The 23301-nt window shown below is 41.1% G+C and overlaps 1 protein-coding gene across 10 annotated transcripts in view; it reads left to right on the top strand.

Moving 5' to 3' along the window:
* Positions 1-23301, top strand: part of FAM120B (family with sequence similarity 120B) — a 92166-nt gene that overhangs the window by 47700 nt on the left and 21165 nt on the right. For 5 of the 10 annotated variants that reach the window (XM_021390372.1, XM_021390380.1, XM_021390379.1 and 2 more), the window contains 3 exons: positions 829-886; positions 14848-14949; positions 15284-20044. In XM_021390372.1, coding sequence (XP_021246047.1) covers positions 829-886; positions 14848-14949; positions 15284-15368 — 245 coding nt within the window. In that variant the 3' untranslated portion in view covers positions 15369-20044. Of the gene's footprint in view, positions 1-828; positions 887-2869; positions 3020-14847; positions 14950-15283; positions 20045-23301 lie in introns of those variants that run through there. The other 5 variants (XM_021390374.1, XM_021390375.1, XM_021390376.1 and 2 more) reach the window with 2 other exon arrangements.

Raw genomic sequence — 23301 nt, 5'->3', positions numbered from 1 at the left:
CATTGATTCTCATGCTGTTATTTGGAGACCTGTCTGAAAAAGCACAAAAGTGAGCTGAAGATAGGGGAAGGAGATATGGAAGACAGTGTCAGTGGGACTGGTTGTAATAGCTACGTGAATGATTAAGGCTGAGGATTCACTAGTACATTTCAAATAGTGAAAGGCATTGGCAAGGATATAGCTTCTCTGATCTGCCTTTGGTAGGGCAGAAACTTCTGTCTGATGGACCTCGGTGGGGATGAGGGCATAATGAATAAGAGCTGCCAGAGTGCTAGAAGTGATGGATAATAATTTCAGCTACCAGTCTGCTACCATCAGAATCATCAACAGTGAGGTGGGGAAATAGTGAAGTATTTCGACAATTTCATAGTTGTGTTTAGAAATTGGATTTGGGAGTCAACTCTATTCTGCCTAAGTTTTACATTTAGGATCCTACTTTGCTTATAGGAATCTACATTGTACAAGTAAAGCAGTATTATACATGGCACACAAAATGATATGAAAATATTTCTTAGTATAATTTATATCTGGTTCTTAATAGTGTATTTTCTTTTCCTGAATTCAGTCTGATCTACCAACCACTGTGTATATATGATCTGTATAATTCACTATCCCAAGCCTTTACTTGGCCATAGATTTAAAAGTTACAGTATCGTAGCAGCTTCAGGAAGAGCACTTTCATCATGTACTTTAGCTTTTAACATCTCAAATACTATCAGTAATTGCATACCAACTGACGAGGATCATGCCCTTTTCTCAAAATGTATATGAATATAATTTTTCTTGGAGACAGTCTAAACAAGCTTTTCCTATTTTAATTTCCTTCAGGTAGAAGATACAGATCAGGACATCCAGACCAGAGGAGAAGATTCCACCTTCCTCCTTGGTAAAGAATAAACGTGATGAGCTAGCAGACTGAGATGGTGGGATAGTTGCTGTTGAGATTGTTTTTTGTCTATGAGAGCCTCTTTTTACAAACTTTACAGAATAACTGAACCATATGACAGCAGAAGAAATGGCTCAAAGCTGAGGTTATTTAGTATGTGAATCCCTTGCTATGTCTAAGCTTGCTATGAGACCAGAATCACAAAACTTAGGTTAACAGTACCAGCTGAAGCAGAGTAGTATCCAGGTGTAGCTACATAATTTTGACCCAGTGACCCTGGAAATTCGAATGCACTTGTACCACATCATAAGATATTCCTGACTATTCTAGTTTTGTATACTACAAGAGTTTGCTCATCATGAATCATGTGAAATATTCATGCTGAATTGTGGTTTGTGTCTTGGGTAGATTATATCTTAATCTTAAGGGTTATACCATTGGTACTGAAACCTGTTGAAAAGTTTGAAACATGGCATCGTTGATGTAAATGTCACCTGCAAGCAAAACAAAATGACCTTCCTGTAAAATGCAGTGCTTTCTTGAAAGAGCCAAAAACTGCTGCTGTTTTTGGTTCTTTTAGTTAAGCAATTCTCTCATCTGAATGTGTGGAGTGAACCACAACATTGCTGAGGAGAGAAAGAATCTGAGTCTTGTCCTGCTCTACTTTTGCAATAAATGATACTTACGAGAACCAGACTTTTTTCCATGCCCAAAATTATAGTTCAAAGAATTATCTTTAAAATTATTTCTTAAAAAAAAAGGACATATTTCACTTTGTGATTCAATTTCAGCGATACATGCATTTAATTATAAAATTAACTAATTTGAAATAGAATTAACATAATAATAAATGTAAATTAATGAAGCATGTGCACTTTTTAACAGCACTGTAGGATAATATATTGGTAAATTAATGCCACAGAAGCCTCTCTTCACATCAATACTTGTGTAGCTTTTTTTAAAGAATCTGTTTTTTTTAGAGATTACAAAATCCTTCTCATGTCTTCCATTTGCATACTCATTCAGTCAAAAATAAGAGGTACATTGCTTAGTTACTGTCTTCAGGAGAAAAAAAAAAGTAGTTATGTACAAATTCTATTTTAAATCCTGTAGTGTAAAAATTGTACCATTGAGAAATAGTATCAGCACTTAGGTCAAATAGAAAGTGAGTAATACACTTAAAACTTAACTCAGCCTGCATCTCAAAAACGTCATTGAAAATTGTCTTCATCTATGTAATCCTCAACAATTTCATGCTTTTCTTAGGTTTCTAGTGATCTTTTAATTGAGTTGATTCAAGTGGATGTTTATGGAACTGATTGGATTTCCTCTGTTTATGTGCTTTGGAATCATCATATCTTTAGTTTTGTACTTAAGCATTTTCAGTATATTAAGTTATATAATATCTTCTGTTCTCTTTTGTAAGGGAAGTATATGATGAAAGGAAAATGAAAGCTTGATACAACTGAGCAGCAGAAATGAATAAAGGATATGCAAAGACAGAGGCAAAATGTTAAAAGGAAGTTTTAAAATCTGGTCCCGTGTGCAGATTTTCACAGGAATATCTTTAGTTATTGAGGATGTTGACTATTTGAAACACCTTTTAGAGTTTTTCACTTTTCTGTTTTTCAATCTCTGTTGTGACCCGATTCTTGGTTAAGTTACTTTAGGTTACATTTCTACTGAATACACAATATTTCAAGCTGAGGATTACCGTTCTGTTACTGTAAAAAAAAAAAAAAACATTCAGTGCCTTCTATCTGGCTTGAATTTGTCTACCTTCAGCATCCACTTATTATTTTGTGTCTAAATTCCCTTAATGAATTTAAGGAAATTCAGAATACTTGGTACTTTTCAGGCGCAAGTGGCTTTCATAAGCAGTTTGAGTACTGAAGCTTTTCACAGGGCTTTTTGTTACTACAGTTGTTTCAGTGTGGATGTCTGTGTGTCTCATTCGGCTCCTCACAACTGTTTGTCTTTTAGGTCGCCCAGATGACCCTACTCAGTACTGGAAGTGGATGAAAATATTATAATTTTCTTGTGTGTATTTTTCCAATTGTAACCCAATAAATACATTCTTTCATACTCTGTGTGTAGCGACAACTAAACAAATAAATTGACAGCAACACAGGATTTCTAATTCTATGTGAAAAATGAGCAGACACAATTTTTATACAATATAATATCTGAGTCAGGTTACAGGAATCCTTTTTCTCTTGATTTGTCATTGACTGTAATTGTACTACCTTTTTCTTTTTCTTTTTTTTTTCTTTTTCTTTTTCTTTTTCTTTTTCTTTTTTTTTTCTTTTTCTTTTTCCTTTTTTTTCTTCTTTTCCTTCTCCTTCTTCTTCTTCTTCCTCTTCTTTTTTCTTTTTCTTCTTCTTTTTCTTTTTCTTTTCCTTCTTCTTTTTCTTTCTCTTTTTCTTTCTCTTTTTCTTTCTCTTTTTCTTTTTCTTCTCCTTCCCACTCCCAGAGCTTTTGGAATAATGTGGTCTGAGTTTTATGGAAAGTTCTTTAGTTTCAGGAATCTTGTGTTTAATAGTGTATTTGAAAAGAATGCCACTATGAGCCAGAATTTCTTAGTAATTCCCCTTTTGATTCTGATACGAGGAAAGATTTCTGTTGGCCTCAATAAACAAAATTAAATACAGTTAGAGTGGGAGTTTTGCTGTGCTAGCTGTGGTATGATATGAATTGTTGGTAATAATTACCCTGACCACCGAAGAACTGTTAGACTCTGAGAATCTGTGTTGATTTTTTCCTCCTAATATCAGACTATAAGCAGAAGCTGCTGTTATTATTTCCCAGCTAAGATTTTTTCCCACCTGGAATCATAGAGCCAAAGTAGAAGGAGGAAGCTGAAAGATAAAGGGGCTGTTTTCTGGTGTCACTGAACATTAAATTGGTCAGAGTATCAGAGTACCACAAAGCTTATGGACTGTAGGAGGAATTAATGTACAGGAAAATAGCCTTAAAGCTTCCAACCTAATTGTGTTGTGTTAATTACTGGACTACAGGGTTACTTTGAATTGGTAAAACAGGTGTGGATTTGAAGTGAAGGAATCTATGTGAATTTTTTAAAAATGCAAGTAGAGCATTCTTATTTCTTGCTTGATTAGATTGCTTACCATCTTCTCTAGCCTCTGTGAAGTGTAGCTGTGGTTCATCAAATGTTCACTGAAACTGTGTATTTATTTATCAGCTCCTCTTCTGAAGGAAGGTTCAGAGAACATTCATTAATGTCAGTAATTTGGTCTACCTTGACTCAACAGAAATAGTGACAATCAGGAGACATTTGGCTTCCTGGTTTCACCATGGATGTGCCTCATTACCGTGGACTTGTTCAGCAATCACAAGACTTTGCACGAACCTGGTTACCATCACAAGACTTGCTGTGCTCTTGCTAGGGTACTGTGGGCTTGCACCCTCACTGCTCCTGCCCTTCCCCTGTGCAGCAGCGCACACTTGCTGCTCTGTGGCAGTGGGGCTTTATGCCCAAATAGCACAGGTGTTCAGAAAGTCTGACTTCAGGTACCATAGTAACTGGACAAGGTAAAACTAATAAATACGGTCTGTGGAATAGCTTGCAGCTGAAAGCAGCTTGAAAAACTGAAAACAGTTACACCAGCAATGTCACTGTAAAGTTCTCTCTAGTTAGGAGCTTGCATTTGTTGCTTTCATAGACTGTACAGATGACATCCAGACCTTTCGTTCCCGTTAACTAGTACACTGTGTTTCAAAATGTGAAGCTTGTTCAAAACAATCATAGAATCATATAATCCTTAGAGTTGTAAGGGACCTCTGTGGACTAGATGGCCCTCAGAGGTCCCTTCCAACTCTAAGGATTAAATGAGTGCAGACAGGACTTCACCTGTAGTAATTTCAAGTTCTGTCTTCCATATCTCTGCGTACTACAAATAGGATGCAGACTGGGGCCAGAGAACTACACTGACTGCAGAATTTCAGTCACAGTGTTGCATTCTACCTTAGGTGTTCATATTTGATATCAAAATTGTGTTTCATCAATAAGAATCATCAAAAGACTCCCCTCACTGATTATGTTTTGAATTACTGCTCACTTGCCCCACAGAGATAGATTTGATATGTTAATATGATACATTCACAAACCTGAAAAATGCATTATCTGGGGAAACAAGATACACAGGATATGAAGGATGCATACAACTTCTAATAGTTTTCAGATTTTTTGTTGTTGTTAGTACTTTTTATTCTCTTATAGTTGTTATTTAAATCACTTATTGAATGTTTTGTTATTATTAGTGGTCACATAGGTAAAAAACTACATATTAAAAGACCATATACTTAACCTAGGCATGTATTTTAGCTTGAAATACATTGATATTCCAAATGTATTCATGTTCTCTTCTTCATGCCAGAAGACACACAAAATACTAGACACAGAAACCAGTCCTGGATATGATACCTCTGACAATGCTCTGAAGGCTTGTAAGTAGAGAATAGTGCCTTCTGTCTTAAATATTCAGTGGCGTTTGGACTCAAAGAGCAAAAGTGTACTGTAAGAACTGCTCTGACCTCAGATGTGATTTTTGAATGTGCTGTAGTTAGCTCTGAATGTCATTGGTCAGAGAAAGCAACCATAGTTTTTAGAACTGTGATGAGAAACTTGTATGTCATTTATGGCATTTGAAACACTTAATTCAAGGTGACCGTTCAGGAATTACCTTCATCAGATCCAGCTTTATTCTAGTCAAAAGACTGTTTGTTTGTTAATAGCAGAGGCCTAGCGGGCTCTGTATTTAATTTCTGAGAACAGTTTTCATTTGTGATGAAAATGCAGCTCAACTAAGAGCTGCAAATGTGTAATACTATGCTTTTTGATAATTATCTTTGGCCTCTGGTGTACTTACCCATCAGATCCTTAAGTCCTAGTCTACATTCTGCTGGATGGCCTTCAATTTGTGTAAAGTTCATTCAGGTTTGAGGCATGCTGGTGATGAAGATAGATCTCTTGTGTGGTAATATGCATATGAAGGATCACCAGGTTTAAATGTATTGCTTACTGAATACAGTGATAATAGTCATCTAAAACGTCTTTGAGCAAATTATAATACTTACACCTTTGAGAATACTTTTGCTTTGTAGGCGTTAGATGATTTCTCCTTTACCTTCCCTGTGCAGAGACCAGACTCTCTGCATATCTAGGTTTGTCTAGCAACTTTGAGACCCCTCTGCAAGTCTTGACAGTGACCGTGGTTTGTGCTTTACATGAGGGTTACATTTTGAATGATTTCCTGAAATAAATGAACCCTGACACAAAATTCTTGCTCCAAGTGAGTAATAAGAAAATAGCATTAAAAAAAAAAAAAGGTAAGTGCTAGTAGGAGCCAGTTTGTGTATTCTAGCATTTGCCTGTTGGAACTAAGAAAGAAAACCCAAATTTCTGATTATGCATTTGTTTACACTAACATGTTATTTCTTGATCAGTCCTCTGTCTTATCCCTCCCTCCCCCTGATGAACACCCCGATCTGACTACAGAGAAAGCCCAAACTGGTGAGGCCATTAGTTTGTTGCTTTAGAAATTAGGATTTGAAAGACAACAATAATAATAATAATAATAATGCTTCTCTTCTGTTGCTTGTGCTCCTGGAGTGCAGTGATTCAAGGGGTTGTTAACTGCACATGTAATGCTAACTAGGGGCTCCAGCTGCTTCAGCCTGCTGGAGCTTTTGGATTTTGAGAGGATGGGTGCCCAGCCTGCCAGAGGATGAGATGCATTTGCCTTTCCATGTGCTAGATATGATGCAGCCTTCAAAAAGGAATAATGTCAGTCCTCCAATGGTTATAATTCTAGGCATGTGAGGGTAGCATGTGTGAAGTTCCTAGCAGAGACGCTGAAGCGTCTTCCTCCTGTACAAAAAGTTTCCTTGTTCTTTATGACTTCCTTCAAATCCCTCAGGGGATGGCCTCAGGGAGGGTGGTTTTCTTTCCTGCCTTCAGCTGGTTTTAATTGGGTTCACCAGAAAAGGTGATAAATCAGTGTGAAGGTAATTTTACAGAAGAGGATTAAAAGAAGAATGAGAATATGAGAGTATTGCTTGAAAAATAGTTTCATTTTAGATCCCTTGCCCAAATGTCGTGAGGTTAACCTCATCCTTTTGGATGCATTAGGCTGACAGCGCTGGGAAATTAGCCCAGACCTGGCTTCTGGTAGGTGTCCTGACTGCTAGGCTACAACTCGCATGACAGATTGCATCCAGCACAGTAGGCTGCAGAAAGGAGTTAATGGAAAATAGAATGCTTTGATGTTCACTTCTGGTGGGCTGGTCCTCCTGTCTAAAGGCTAAACACCCATTGTCCTCGGTAGGAGTTTTCTTTATGAAAAGCTCTGACAAAATCTGTCATTTCCAATTTTGTTTTCTGAGGCTGCGGTTTGCTCTATTTCTACATTGCCAGCAATGTTTGCAAGATTTTTGAGCTTCTAACTTCAGATGCCACAGACATGACCATATTTCTCAGAAATTGCTGAGCATCTGTCCTCTTCTGCTAAAGCAGATGTCTCAAAAGTATTTCCATTAGAGCACCATAAACGAAGGCACCTAAACACTCTGCCTCCTTTCCTGAGAAATGGGGCTAAGCACTGCCGAGATGCACCTTAGAAAACAGGCTCAGCTAGAATTAAAATGGGGGGGAGGGTGAGGAGAGTGAGAGCTAATACAGTAACAGCCTATGATTAGAAATCTTAACAATGACAGTGAGTTCTGTTTAATTTCTAACTGCTTAAAAGCAGGCCTGGGGAAATGCTCTGCTTAGAAATGTCATGGAAAGCGCAGCTGGTCCATGGGCTTTATCTTGAAAAGCAAAGGATCTTTCCCATTTTGCAGTAACACTGCCATTTACTGGGCCATACCACTAGCAATTTGCAACAATGGGAGGGAGAAAAGCTGCCATTTGACCTAGAATGCAATTTTCAACTAATTAATAAAGTGACCATTAGTGCCCGAGGGGATAATAACAGGAATAAGAACAAATTACTGTGGGGTGCAAAGGAGGCTTGAGCATTGTATTGCAAATTTCTTATGGCACTATTCTTTTTTTTTTTTCTCACTAATACTTTTAAAGTGCCCCCACTCAACACTTGCTCCTTGTAGGACCCTTGCAAACCACATAAGCATTAGCCCTTCAAAGATCAATCAGGATCTAATTGTTGTTAACAAAGTGCCACCTGGAGAGAAATGTTACAATATACCTTCATTACAAAGCATTCAATCTCTCTCACACTCACAAGTCTTGGCTACAGTACAGACAAAAAGGAGCGGTTGCTAGCATTAAGATCAGGCACCTGCAATTGCTTGTAAAACACTGCCAGTCCCTGCACAAATATGCTCCTAATATTGCATGAGTCTTGTTAGAACTGCTCTGTTTATGCTTCCTCCAAGCAAATTTTGCTGAGGTCCCTCTATTAGTGATGCTTCAGCATATCACTGCAGCCCTCATATTGATGGGGACACTAGGCAAAGCAACTGCACCGTTTGCTGTGATCTCTCATAGGCCTCAGGCACTGTGCTCAGGAAGGATTCTTCTATATTTTATGACCCCTGCCCTCCATGTCCCAAAGGCAAATGCTCGGGAAGTCTTCCATGAACTGGTTTTGGGTGTCCCGTTTTCATTTATGATGACTGTGGTTTTGTCTGTCCTGTCAGAGATGGCAGCTGTAGGTGTGGAGCATATGCTGTGGGCCGTCTGCATTAGTATTTTGCAGTGATTCCCAGGTGTTTGCCACTGCACATCCCTTTCTGCCTGCTTGATCTCCTGGGGAATATTTCCTGCTTCGCTTGTGTACAGCAAAGCTATCAGGAAAAAGCAGAATGAGAGGCTGGAACCTCTACTGGTCTGTGAGCTCCTGAAAATTCGCAGTGGAAAATGGCTGTCAGCAGACTTACTTTGCACGTGCCTTGTTTATGGTCAGGGAGTCGGATTGACTGAAAACTCTGCATGGAGGTAACACAACCTCTCTTCCCCAAACCCAAACATTGGTCATTGCCCAGGGCCCCCAGACCATGCTTGGTCAGAAATGTAGATAGCAGTTTCTGTTTGGATGTTTCTCCTTCTTTATGTACATTCAGTCCTCACTTAGTTCCAAGTCTTAGTTCCAAGACATGGCAGTTGTGATAACTGCTGTTGCTAGAGCTGTGGAAGCTGGGCACTGTTGCCAGGGAGGACAATGCTTCCTTTTCCAGTCACCCCAAAGGGCAGGTGCTTCATCAGTGTGGGCTGTGTTCCCACTGTGTTTCTGTTCCCTGCACTGTCAGCTCCTTCTAGAATGCCATCTCCGAGAAGCAGAAAATCAGTCAGGTACTGTGGTTGCTGGGTTTGGGGCCATGTCTCTGTCCATGCTGAAGAGGATGAAGGTGTGCATGGTGAGAGGTTCACTGTTATGTAGTGTTTCATTTAACAGAATTCAAAGCAAAAAGATCCAATATTTTATATGAGTCACAGGGAAGGGAATTTGCTCAGTAAGAGTAATACACACTGGCAAACAGGCCAGAGTTCTGAGACATTAACACAGTCTTGCACATAAGCTCACTGTCCCAAGTGCTGCATCCAAAAGCTCACTGTGGGGCCCACTCCAAGAAACTGTGTTTGTTAGAAGGTGTTGACTAAATGTCCGCTGCAACAATGAGCTGACACAATCCATGTTCAAGGGAATACATGGGTTGTATCATAGAATCATAGAATGCTTTGGGTTGGAAGGGCCTTTAAGATCATCCAGTTCCAACCCCTTGCTATAGACAGGGACACCTCCCACTAGACCAGGTTGCCCACAGCCCCATCCAGCCTGGCCTTGAATGCTTCCAGGGAGGAGGCATCCACAACCTCGCTGGGCAACCTGTTCCAGTGTCTCACCACCCTCACAGTAAAGAATTTCTTCCTAATATCTAGTCTAAATCCACCCTCTTCCAGTTTAAAGCCATTAAACTGGGTTGTAATTGCTCTTTAGAACCTGTATGGCTATTCTGCGGTTGCAGCTTGAGTTAGTATCTAACATACATCTTTTTGTACATAAAACCATTAATAACCAAATTAATCACTTATCATTTATATAACCACATGTGACTGTTTGGAAGCACTGGATTCATTCTGGAAAACATTAAAATGTTGGCCATCTGGAATCTAAAGCACTTCTTTATCCACACTGGTGTGAGTTCCATGAGTAGCATGGTGCTACCCCAATCCTGACTGACTAAAGTAATTCTGTGTGTTGGGGAACAAACTGTGTGAACCAAGTGCTTTCTAGGGACAGTCTTAATTAGTTGGCTACGTCTTGGTTTCACCTAGGATATATTTATAGCAATGATAAGTCATTATTTGTAGAAACTGTAATTTCATTTACTTTCCTCTAGAGTGTTATGAAAATAACCTATAATGGGTCTAAGCATTTTTAAGCCATTCAGAGTATATTCGTGGCTGCATCTCTCACCAACAGTAGCAATTAAATACCTCAACCTCAGGGGAACCTTTGAGTCTGCTATTGCAGATTAAGGCAGCCTGCAGAACCAAGGAAGGGAAATCAAGAGAAAAAGGAAGTACTACCAAACTCTATAAAGATTACCAAAAGCTGAGCAGAAATCTGAGGAAACTACTGTTGGAGAGTGAAGGAGAGTTGAGAGCAATTTCCTCTTTTCCGTTCCTCAGGCAGATAAGCCACCAGGCCAAGCTTATCTGTGCCTCTCCAGAGAAGTGATGGAAAGAGTGTTAAGAAGTGCTCAGGTACCTTGGCCAAGTTGATTCTTCAATGATTGTATGTGAAGGCAAGGATCTTCTGGAGAATTAGGCATGTGACCTTAGGCTGCCAGCTTCATGAGAGATATGTCTCTGTCCAGACTCTGCCCCATACAGATAAATTCACGGGAAGAAATGGCAAACTCAGTGCCCATCTGTCTAGTTGGATAACTAACCCAAATGCACTGTTTACCTCTTATTTGGTTCAAATAGTGCATATAAAGATACGGATGGTATTTTTTCTCTGATGAAGAGCACAGTATGCAAAGCAAGACCAATCCTCCTGGATCCTAAAAGTCTTAATTTGTTAAATGTCATTCCAAATGTTCTTAGCTGGCAGATTCTGGCTGTTTGTGCTCACCCTGCAGGTGTTTTGTAAATAATCTCTGTTATTGCTGCAGTTAAAATACATGCTTTGAATTTTTCATTTTGACTTTGTGTGTCTGGCCACCCTAAACTGCCATGTAAGCAGAATGTAGATCATCAAGGAGCTGTGCTGCTTTAACCTAGGTGAAGATTTGCCAAAGAACCAAATGGTGATGTTTGAAATACAAAGTCCGGTGTAATGGGAACAGTGAGGCTGCTCCAAACTAGGATGTATGTGCAAGCTTCACATATGTGGAGAAAAAGGAAGAAAAATGACCTATAACAGGAAAAGAGCCACCCAGACACTGAAAGAGATAGGCTTGGTTGTACCATGCCAGACTTGTGGATTGTCTTTTTGATAGGCTGATAGCATAAAACAGCTGGCAGCCTCGTCCCCTGAAACTGATGAAAAGCGATTCAGCTTCTCAGTGGTTCTGAGTTAACAATGTCCTTAAATGGCTTAACTAGAATTTCAGTGCTTGTCTGTGGAAGTCAGCAATAAGAGCACATGGGACACATTGTTACTCTGCAGAATTCTGCAGTTTATATCTGATTATCTCTGCACTCATTTGCATACATTGTTGGTTCGGCAGTGCTCACTGAACGCGTGCTTTCAGACTTGATGAGTCTTTCAGACTTGATGAATTTGGCCTGCCGTAAGAAGATTCTGTCTAACCAATAGGATATGGGACAGAGTTAGGAAACATGATTAACTCCCCTGCACCTTCCCAGACCTGTCATTTACTTACTTCATGACCTTGGTTAAGACATACCAACTTCTTGTGCCACTCTTTGCGATCTGCTCGAGCACAGCCTGCTTTTCCCTATAAGTTTGTATGGAGCTTAGATCCACTGACACTGTTATGTCTGTACAGAGCGGCTACTAAATGCCAATGAAATATTACCCCCTAATAGCTATGCAATGCTGAGGCCAGATACTGAGGTGTGCAAAGTTAGAAGCCACTTGAAATATGATAATTGGCTGTTTGTGCTGCCCTTTGCTAAAAGAGAAGTAGGAGTCTTAAGTGAATGGGCTGTAGGATTGTATAGTATCCGAAGCACAGTGAACAGGGATGCAAGTATTTGCTATCCCCAAAACTGCTTGGCAATCCCCCAGGACTGAAGACTGGTTTCACTGCAGGGTCTGTTCCTCTGCTTGCTCAAGAGATGGATGTACATCCAAGTCGCATTAGTGTTAAAGAGTTGCCTGCTAAACTTTCCCACGTGTTAATGGAGGAAAAGTCTTCTAAAGGTATCTTACAAGGTAACAAAAGGTTATTGCTGCATGTTGCATTTCTTTACTATTTGCCTGTGATACAGCGGTCTGCCCACATCATTTAGATGGATCTGCTTGAAATCCTGCAGTCTGTCACAAAGAGGCGTTTTGGAGCCGTCTAGCATGCTTTCCCATTATCCTCAGTGCAAGGCTATAAATATACAACATGCATACAATCTGTTTGCATACTGATTTCCCATCTCCCAGATCAATCTCTCAATGCTTTCCAAGCAGTATAGTCCCCTTTGATTCGTAGTTTTTACTGAACGCTCATCAGCAAGGATATATGCTTGAGGTTTTTTTTTTTTCTTCTGTGGCTGTTAGTTTTTCTGTCTTTTGTAGTAACCGTTAAAATTTATTTGCAGGCTGAGGAAAGTTATAGCCTTTCTGACAATGTGTCGTAGGAGTTTATTTAATCCTGTGGGGCATTTGGGTGCATTCTGCTGGGGGAGGGATGGAAAGAGTAAAAGCAAAAGCTGTAGAAATCAGTGGAGCTGGAGATCCAGAGTCCTAGAAGGTGGCAATCCGTTAATTAGTGGTCTTGGGAAAACCTGCCTGTGATGAAAATAAAGCCCGTCGTTAAAACCCACTGCATTTTCATTTTCTGGTCCTGAATGTTGTTAACAATGTTGCACTCTGGTTAAGTAAAAATCTAAAACTGCACTGAAGTGTTAGTAATCGGTTCCTGAGCAGATTCCCTAATGCTATTCACTTTTCCCTGCTAATCTTCCTGTGTGAGTTATAACAATGCAGCACCAAATGAGAAGGAAATGTCAGGTTATGTTTCAGGGCCAGCCTCCTGCCCACCCTCCATCTGTGCTGATGTCAGTGCTTATTGGAACATATGCTGCCTGTTGCTCACTGACCATCTGTTAGCTGAGCTGATGAAGTGTTCCCGTTGCTGGGACAACCCAGCCCTTGATTGCCAGTGGCACCACAAACATTTTCTGCTCGGGTTTCACTTTTATCTGTGCTCTGGAATGGCAGCCCCGGGTGGGCACGGGTTACCCTGTCCCTGCCTTGTCCTTACACTGGCTGCTTTCCACAGGATTCAAGTTGCACGTTTTGGGTCGAACGTGGAAGGCTGGAGCGGAACCCACGTGCACGTGGTGGCTGTGATCAACTGTTGCCATCGCACGCTCAGATCTAAGGGCAGGAACAGATCTGGTGGCAGGGATGTGTGCGCAGGAAGAGCCATGGCTCGCGCAGCACAGAAGCACTGTAGGCCTGACGCTGCACAGGGCTGCAGACCTGTTTTTGGGGCTGAGCAAAAGGCCAGAGACTGGCAACTTTTTCCTTCATTCAGAGTCACTTGCTCTGTAATTATTGTGTTTTGTATTTGTGTCTGACAGCCACAAATATTTCAGGCATAACTGGATCCAAATGTAATCATCTCTTTACAACGTAGGCCTCAGTTTGTAGGGCCAGAGTGATGGTAAGCCATAGCAGCAATGATAAAAACTGTTTGCCCGCACACAGCCTTTTTGCAGCTCTGTCTGGAGAGCTTCCTCCCCCTCTTAAAAATGTCTGCAAGCGTTAATCAATCCTCATGACAAGCCTATGGGGCTGGCAGGTGGTATTCCCATGTTAGAGAGAGAGAAGCAAAGTGTGAGAGCTGGCATGAGAACCGAGGCGTGCCCACCTCCCAGCCCTCGCCTGCTGAGATCACTAGACCATATTGCCCTTCACTGCACACCAAGGGCCCCTGCTCAGCTGCGGTGCCAACAGGAGCTGCATACCAGAGGGCCGGGCAGGCTGTCCCTTTTAGTTCTCTCCATGTTTAATGTGAGGGGAAAAGAGCAGTGTCCGATAAATGAACTTTGTTGGGAAGGCTGCTGTGATAGCTAGACTCAGTGCTGTGGTAATGGGGTAAGAAGTGATGGCCGGTAGGTGTTAAGCACTGCGAGGTGGTGAAATGTCTCAGCCTCTCATTTTCTGTCAGTACTCCTTGGCGTTTCTCCCTGCTGACCCTGTGGGTTTGGTCCCTGGAGCACACTGGGCACTTCCATGATCTCTCAGCCCCAGCACCAAAGATTCTCCCATCCATTCCTCTCCCTCTTGCCCAGCCTTGCCACCTTTCTGTTTTACCAAAATCTTTTTTCCTATATGTAGTCCCTACATGGCAAAAAGTAGAGTTTTTAGCCTCTCTCTTCCAGCCTGTCCTTTCTGTTTTCTCCCCGTGTTCCTGTCAGTCGCTCACTCTGGTTGGCCATTCCGCCCCTTCCCCTCGCTTCTTCTGTTTCTAAAATCCTCTTCTCTTCCTGGCACAAAAATCCCCTTCCTGTTTTTGTTAACTCATCCTGTCAGATACCTGTGCCATCTTTTCATAAGAGTGAGCTGTAGGCTCTTACAAGAGTTGTAAGAAAAAGGTCTATTTCTTTTTCACCCTGCACATCAATTATTGTTTTAATTAAATGACTGAATGGTACGATAATGTTGTGTGCTCAGAGACTATGTGGCATGTGTGGTAGAGCTGGATAAGATATGATACACACTGACATAATCCTAGGTGTTAATAATAATAATGTACAACTTCAGTGTCTGTTGCTATTTCAGGATGTTCTGGCACAATGGCTTGGTTTTATCCACCCTGGGGCTGAGCAATGAACAAATTAGTGCAAGGCCAGCAAGGGTGGGGATCTGCATTGCCTCATTGTGGTAAGTGTCTGTGCTGGTTCGTATTCCATGGCAAGTGTGAGGTGCTGCGCTTTTGTCAAGCAACAAGCTGAGTCTTTTGCCTTGTGTTTACTGTGGTTATGATAAAGGCATTTATCTTCAGTTCATCACAATTACCACAGTGGAGCTTGGGCACTCTAGATTTATACCTTCTCTTGTAGTGACTCGTTTGGTGCCAGTCTGCTTTTAAATCCACTTTGGTGTCCCTTTGCATTGCCAGAATGGTACAACCGTGCCAGAAAATAGTTGAAAATGGGGCCAACTTTTGATCCCTTCCAAGAATTTCATAAAGCTCGGGGATTTGCTGATTTTACAGGCCTGGGCTGCAACGCATCTTGAATCAAAACAACGCAGAATTTAACACTTTACTCTTAAGAACTGACAACGTGAATTTCCCTTGATCAAGAAACATGTGGTAAAACTGATAGTATGAGCCACCATCTGCCCAGCCTCCAGCAGCATTTGCAGCGCTGAAGTGAAAGTGCTATTTCTACGCAGGACAGGATTGCATGTTTTCTGCAATTTTTAGACTGAGATTAAGCAGTTATATTAATTTCTGCATGTGGCTATGTAGCACGATTGCTGTGTGGATTTACAGAGTGATTTTTGAACAGCTAGACTGTTCAACTAAATAATTTCAAAGCTTTGAGATGCTGCGAAACAAGGTGATATGAGACAGTGGCATATCTTTTACCAGCAATTTGTAATGTCTGAGCATTTCTAGGAGAGGGCAGTGGGTAAGGGTTATGTTGGAGTTCCAGGTAGGGATACTCTTGCTGTTTTACATCTATAGGTTTGTAACAGCTACATCTTAACTGATAGCAGAGGTCTCTGGTCCCATGGCCTGTCCCCAGCTCTGGAAGGTAAACTGTAGATGTTGTGCTGTGATTAATAAACAATACATCCCTGGTTGCACTGCTGTGTGCTCAGTGTGAAGTGGGGCTGTTTTGTGTGCTTTTGGGAAAAGATACCATCAGCGCTGTAGTCAGGGGCAGCCTGCTGCTAACATCACTAACATCGGTAGCGGGAGGATTTGCTCTGTGCTGCCTGAGCGCTGCAGATCACTCTCCACACAAATTAATTAAAAGATGCCTTAGGTAGGTGTCCAGCAGGCACAGAAGGAACCCAGCTCTGTTACTAGTCCGCAGTCCCCAATTTTCCAGCTGTCACTAGGTAATACGGTCTCCCCCTCACGTAATTCCTTCCTATAGTCCAATAGAAGTCCTTTAAAGACGAAAAAAAGAAAGAAAGAGGAACAACAAGCAAGTAATCCTGTCATACGATCTGCCCCAGTAGTTTGGGGCCTGTTTCTCTTTCAGGGGCTGTGAGCATGCTTTGAGGTGCACAATAGAGATGCCTTCTCCATTGACTGAGGGGCTCAATGAGCCAAGCTCGGCAGCAGCCCCGGTAACAGCAGCAGCAGCAGCAGTGGTGCAGCACAGTAATGGGCCCAACTGTTAACTGATTTAACACTCTGCCAGCTGCAGTCCCTGAGCTCAGAGAGGAGCAGCGGGCCTTTGAATATTACCTTTCAGCCAATTAGACATATGTCACTTTCAGAGAATGTTTCTTGCCTGCTCCTGTTGAGGGGAAGCTATGCTGGGAGGAGAGGGGAATGGCATTACCTGCTTTTATCCCAAATGTGAGGTCCCTCCTTTGGGTAGGAATTGGTTGTTGTTTCTGGTATTTTCAGCACTGGAGTGGGCTGTGAGGGGAAAGAATGATTCTTGGAAAGTCAGAAGTTTTCAGAGTCTTACAGGCTGCCTATGGGAGGGGTAGGAGCTTTTACATAAAGGTGGGTTTGAATCATTGGATTGAAGTGAGGCCTCTCTGCACCTGAACACTGGGGAGGTTAAAATCAGCATCTGAATTGGCTCAAGTTTGTTTTGCATGTAAAACCTCCTGATCTCAAAGAGACTTTGGCTTCAGCTTGAATAAATGAGGGTGCAGATGTCAGAGGGCCGGTGCTGACTTACAGCAGCTCAGAATGTTCAATTTTGCCCCAACAATCAATTTTACAAAAAAAAAATACAAGTCAGATTGTAACCAGTGAGTGAGTGGCAGCTCAGAAAGAGTGCTGCAGGATGCTTGGTTTGTCCAAAAGCCATCACCAGCTGTACCACTGCATCAGCAAACAGGGCTCTGGGGTACCACCACAGCCTTTAGGGGGGCAAGTAGGCATTCACAGAAAAAGAATATTAGGGGTATTTGTTTTCAAAATCGGTGAAAAAAGCAGAAACATCTATATTTGTTGTAGAGTAGATGGGCCACTTTTATTCACGGATTATTTGTGTTTCTGCAAGGCTGAAATTCTCAATTCCAGTTATGTCAGTTCCCTTATGCTTTTTATGTTAAAGTACACAAGAATGCAGTATTAGCATGTATGGTAAATTGTGCTGAAATAAAGCAAATTATGGAGAAAAAAATACTTCATGGCACGTGTTTAAAACACTTCATTAGCAAAAGACAAGCAAGTGAACTGAAGCTAAGAAGTTCATCTGAAATGAACCAAATGAAAGGGATAAAATAAATGTTGGGAGTTTTTTTCTCATAGCCTTGTAAAAATTGAAACTTTCTGAGGAAAGAGGCTGGTGGGCAAAAAAACCCATTTATTTTACAATCTTGGCCGAAAGTTTTCAAGATGGCACTTGTTGCTGTGATGCTGTTGGTGAGCAGAAATAAGCAGTCCAGAACTGTCTGGAGACGGCTTGCTTTTCCCACTGGAGTTAGAGATCTGCACAGGTTATAGACACTGTCAGACCTGCAGAACAAACTGTGTGTGGTGTGCAGGTAAAGACGCAAATGGGGAGCAGCTCTTCTTCTGTAACTTGTGAGAGGAGCACTGAAGTTAAGTGAATGTGGGTGAAAAACTCTCTGAATAAATGTGATCTTGTATTACTTGGTTTGGGTTTTCCTAAGTTGAGTCTGAGTTTTCTTCCTTGGTCCCTTCAAACACTCTCCCCATAGGATGTTCTCTGGTTTAGGCTTTTGGTGTTTGGTAATCATGAAATATTGCTTGTCAAAGGCAATGAGGCAAGGCATATTTTGGGGTGAGGGATCGCGTTGCATCTAGATGTGAAGGAGAAGGCTTTAGGTATTGAGTCCTTTTCACATCTAACCATACCTGAAGAAAGTCTTGAGTTAGTTTTTGAAAGAGAACTCTCTCTTTTGCAAAAAAAAACCCTCTTCTCCTGTAGCGTTTTGACCAGCTTCAGGCAGTGACAACAGGGTTATGGAATGGTAATACATAAACTGAAATGAGATGCAATTTGGAAGATCCCAGGGTTGTAGTCAGACAAATGCTTTAAGCTGGCATAAGTTGTCAGTGTTGATAGAAGAAGTCATTCCACACTTCCTCTGCTTCTGGCTGCTTGTTCTCTCACTCTTGTACTATTTCGCTGTACTTTCCCTTCTGCAGCCTAATGGTGAACTGGAACAAATTCAGCTGGAAATAAACTTTGTAGATTATTTCAGAGATTGTGAGGGGGAGGGGTGCTGTGGCAGGGTGTTTCTGCACCCGCTTTCCCCAGGCTAGTTCACTGCATGACTACATGAACCCTTGAGTCAGTAGATAGCACATGGTACCACAAGGATGGAAGTGAACCAGGAGGGCAGGGAGAGAGCAGAACCTTTTCTTTCTGTGCTAGCACCAGTTTGTCATCACCAATGAAACCTATTTTCCCATTTAGAGAAAGCTGGGGGAAAGGACAATTTACCCTTTTGTAACAGCTGGTTCGCCTACCAAAAGTAACTCACTGAGGAAATCTGACAGAGTACAGGTGGGTGTCCAGCTAGCAGCCACTGAGCCAAGGTCAGATGTTCTGTTGCTGGAGCTCCTTGCAGCTCTTAGTACTTGTAGACTTTGCTTGGATGTGACAGTTTTCTCAGTGAGGTACTTCAGTGCTGCTAGGCATGCTTCTGTGTATAATCCTCACTTTATCTGATTACATACAGAGATTACGCAAGCGAAGAACTGCTAAATTTAAATATGCCACCGATGAACAACACAGTATTTTCCCCCCTGTGGAAATCCATTGGATATTTACTTCACAAGTCTTATATAGCACTATGCTGCTTGAAGATGGCATTTCAGATAATGATTATTCTCTTTTTCATATTTCTCTGCTGTGTCTTCACTGAAGAGGTCCTGCAAACTCTGTTGCCAGTCACTTAGTTGGTATGGCTTGAAACTTGCATATCTTCGTGCATTTGAATCCATTACTAATGCATAAGCATTCAGTTTGGCAGGAATGGACATTACACATCTGTAATTCATAAGCTTCAAGACAGTTTTAGGTGATGATGACTCCACTAAATGTCCAAATTCCCTTTGGCATCAGTCGTCTAGCCATAACTTGTTGGATCCAGCAGAGTGAGTTCACATTGCAGGAATCATCTCCAAATTCCGGCTTAATAGTTTGCATGCAGTTCATGCTGGAATAAGCAATCTTTGCATGGGGGAAGCTGGCTGGAGTCAATTTCATCGCTTTTAGCAGAGAAAAGTTGATAATGGCATCAGTTGTTGCACTTTTAGGGACAAACAGATGGCATGTGAATTCTTGTAATTTCTGAAAGAAGCCTGATGAAATCTCCCAGGGTTGTCCAAACATTGAAAAGTTATATTGATCATGCCATTTTCTTTGCATGAGTTCTAGGGCTCCCAATTTTCCTTTGTCTGAAAAAGACTAACAGCATTGCATCCCAAAAAGACGTGCAAACCAATCAGTACCCTGCATGTGCCAGTCCCAGGGGTGCACATTATTATATTACTGACAGTTAATAATGTTTTGTGTTTGGTTTCCAACTTTCTCATGCATTAGCTAAGATCTGTATTACTGCTGGATTTCACCCATCATTTCAGCATACAATATAACACACGTCTTCCTTCTCTTATGGTACTTTGAGTTCTGTTTTCTTGTGGTGGTGTGTGGTTAGACAATAAGAGAGGATCACAGTTCAACAGAGAACTCCATAATGTACTTTTCTTTTGTGATTTACACACATGCATGCCATTTTTCATATTTGATAATGTTTAACTTGCTAATGGGACAAGAGAAATAAACTTTTGTTGCTTGGATTTTGTGGCCTGCACTTGTGTTCTTTAAAGGAACGCTGGTAGTGGATCCTCTTGGATTTCTCACCACCTTTTGTTGTTTTTGTCTGGTGAATGCTTTAACTTTATGACTTTCTGCACCTTCGTATAATTCAAATGAGCAGAGATGCCTTGTTAACACCACTCAGCCTTTGGATGAGTCTTTGTTAATAACACAGACAGATGGGATAGTGGTGGTTTCAGGGGGGCTTTGGTGTACCTTTTTTTCCCCCATCTGACTAAATAAACTAAGTCTTAGTCAAAGAGGTTTATCCGTTGCTCTGTTCTTGCTGATGGGCTTAAGTCTTCCTTCTATCCTGTTAGCATTGTATGAAGAAACCATGTGCATTTGACTTAATTCAGTTCTGAGAGCTGAAAGGGCCGCAGCTCGCTCTCCCTGCATACTTTGATGTCTGCTGTCCTCTGTAAAACTGCTCTGCACAGCACCACTTGGATGCCTATTGATTTTTACTTGGTTGCTTTCAGCTCAGTGTTCAGCATTAAATTATGTTTGGCAAGCATATCCATCAACAAGTTGTCTGGATATGTGAGCCCTTCTCTTTTGTCTCCCTGGCTGATACATACCTAGTATCTCCTTCAAACATGGTCTTTCAGGTTCCGAACAATTTTTTTCTCTGTTGAAACATTATTTATTGGTTTGCATTCTTTCCTTTCACGTACAACAGCTCTCACTTTGTGTCAGCGGTTTACGGGCTGGTTCAGCCTGGTTCCGTGACGAATGGGGCGGGGGACCCATGGACCCACGCCCCAGGAAAGGGAAAAGGGAAAAAGGGTAGGGAGATGGGCCTGAGAACAAAACAGCAGCAACAATCTGAGGAGAAACAAACTAATTTACTAAATAAGATATTGGAATGCAAAATAACACAATATAATACAATATAATTGCAGTTTAAGCTAATAAATCAAATACAATGAGAGAGAGTGTCCAAAATTAAAGTAGGCCTTACTCTAATACCGACGGTGAGATGGCTGGGGAGCAAGATGCTGCCAGGACAAGTGATGGGACGAGAAGAGGGAATGTCCTATGATATGCGAACAGTTTTATCTTTCCCTCTGACCGGAAAACAGTAACAGGGCAGCAAAGTCCTCTGGGGGAATGTAGTAGTTCTTCTCTTCTGAGAACCAGGTACATACACTACATGATGTTATTATGTGGAATATCAATAACCAAAAATCATAAAACCATGACACTTTGACATAAAAATTGCCATCAGATCCATATTAACAGAGATATTCTTTATGATAAAAGCAAAGATCACTTGTTACACAGAAGGCTTTTCTCTACTAATTTCTTTTTCTTGTTTTTCTCTGATGGAAGACACCTCCAACTCCTTGCATCCTGTTTCTTTGTTTTCCCAGAACTTTCTCCCTTCTCGGTCATTGTTGCCTTATTCCTTTGTCCCAGTGATGTCCCAAAAGATCTAGTTTTTGGTCACAGTTATCCATACTTCTCACTCAGTATTAAATCTGTGAAGCTACGTTTTTCTTTGGCAACATCCTGAAACAGAATCTATTTGCAAGTCTAAGCAGCATTCAGAAGAGCATTTGCAAGCACATACTCAAATGTGGCTTTAGGTTAGAGCTTGATCTTTTGAATTTGTATAAAACGTGCCTTTACTGATATGACACTAATATTTCAAACTAGCAATAAAAGATGCATGTATTAGAAGCATCAGAAAAGCTCACCATCATGTAAAAGGAATGAGCATGTGTAAAGAAAACAGATACTTCAGTTTTCATTTGGTGACCATTCTCGAAAAGCTGATCAGCTTGACATTTGTAATTTGCCTTCAGACTGCTAAACCATACAGATATGTTCTCTTACAACAGCCAAGCACAAAGATAATGCAAGCTCTGTTAATTCATGTAAATAAATACAACTAACTCAACATTTTCCCTTTCAAATGATATCACTCACTACCCTGAGACTTTGATTAAGAGGGAAAGTGTTGTACCTCCACTTTATGAGCAACCAGCCAGCAATAGGAGGATGACAGATGTGCTATCTCAGCTTATTCTCAACCAAGCAGAGGGTGTGAAATTTTAGCGAAAGGGCAGAATTCAATAACTCTAAGATACAACAGCAAAAATAATGCAAAAGTGGGTTCCTTTCAGAACAGATTGCTTTCATGCAATGGTTTATGTTATTTGACTCCCATAAATTCCTAATATTACCAATATTTTTCTGGCTGCCCTCCAGTACCAGATGAATAAATCCCTTGTTACTGGATTTTCATATATATAGCCTTGCAAACTCAAACCTTGCAGTTCATTCTCCAGTCTCTCTGTAATAAGAAGTGACTAGGGGGGTCTGGACCAGAAAATTGTTGAAATAGATATGTAGCTGAGAAGCATTTCATCCTTAGCAAAACAACGTACTTGGCTAAATTTCATGTTGTTGCAAATACCCATATCAGCCCCAGCCAGCAGTGTTTGGTAGTGCAATAAATTAAATAAAAAGATTATCTTCAGAAAGTAATTTCCCAGGCAGAATGGTGTTAGCACAGATCTCCCACTCACCTTCCTTTGGTTTCTTGCATATAGACAATCAGTGGAAAGGAGCAAACAAACATACAAGTGGTAACAGACTACCTTGTCTGATGAATAAGCCAAACTGACTGTCTATGTAATACTTTGTATTGCTTTGATTTGGAGGTTTTAAAATAGCCCACAATAACTAAGACGGGTAAACCTGAGAATCGGCCACATAAGAAAATTTGTTAATAAGTTAGGAAAAGATATTCCATGGCAGGAGCGAAGGAACTGAAGGAGCATGATCACTGCAGAACTTCTTCTTTGTGCTTGTATTCTCTGGTGTTTAAGAAAGAATTGCCTCTAGCTGAGGGTTCTCACATGACTGAGACACTCGTGTCTCCCATAGGGATTCCTTGCACCTAGTAAGGTTTAGCTTCCACCAGTGCCTTTTCTTCAGTAACAGCACATCTTCCTCAGCCCAGCTGCTCGTTTTCATGAGACTTACAGGAATGTAACCCCAGAATGTAATTTTGACATCCTAATGACTTCACTGCTGTTCTGATTCCTTAGTACCTCAGGCACTTTCTTAAATGCTTGTGTGCGCATTTAGGAATCTGATGTTAATGTCACTTTTTGTCTCCTTTGAAAACATAGTGAGAGTTCCCGCATCCATTCTCTGTATGTAAAACCTACTGCAAAAGGATGACAAGCTGTTACAAACATGGCCGTAGCTCTTCAACGCTGAG

Source organism: Numida meleagris, chromosome 3, assembly GCF_002078875.1.
Source record: "Numida meleagris isolate 19003 breed g44 Domestic line chromosome 3, NumMel1.0, whole genome shotgun sequence".
Lineage (NCBI taxonomy): Eukaryota > Metazoa > Chordata > Aves > Galliformes > Numididae > Numida > Numida meleagris.
Note: the sequence above shows the minus strand (reverse complement) of the source record. Positions and strands in the feature narration are given on the sequence as shown.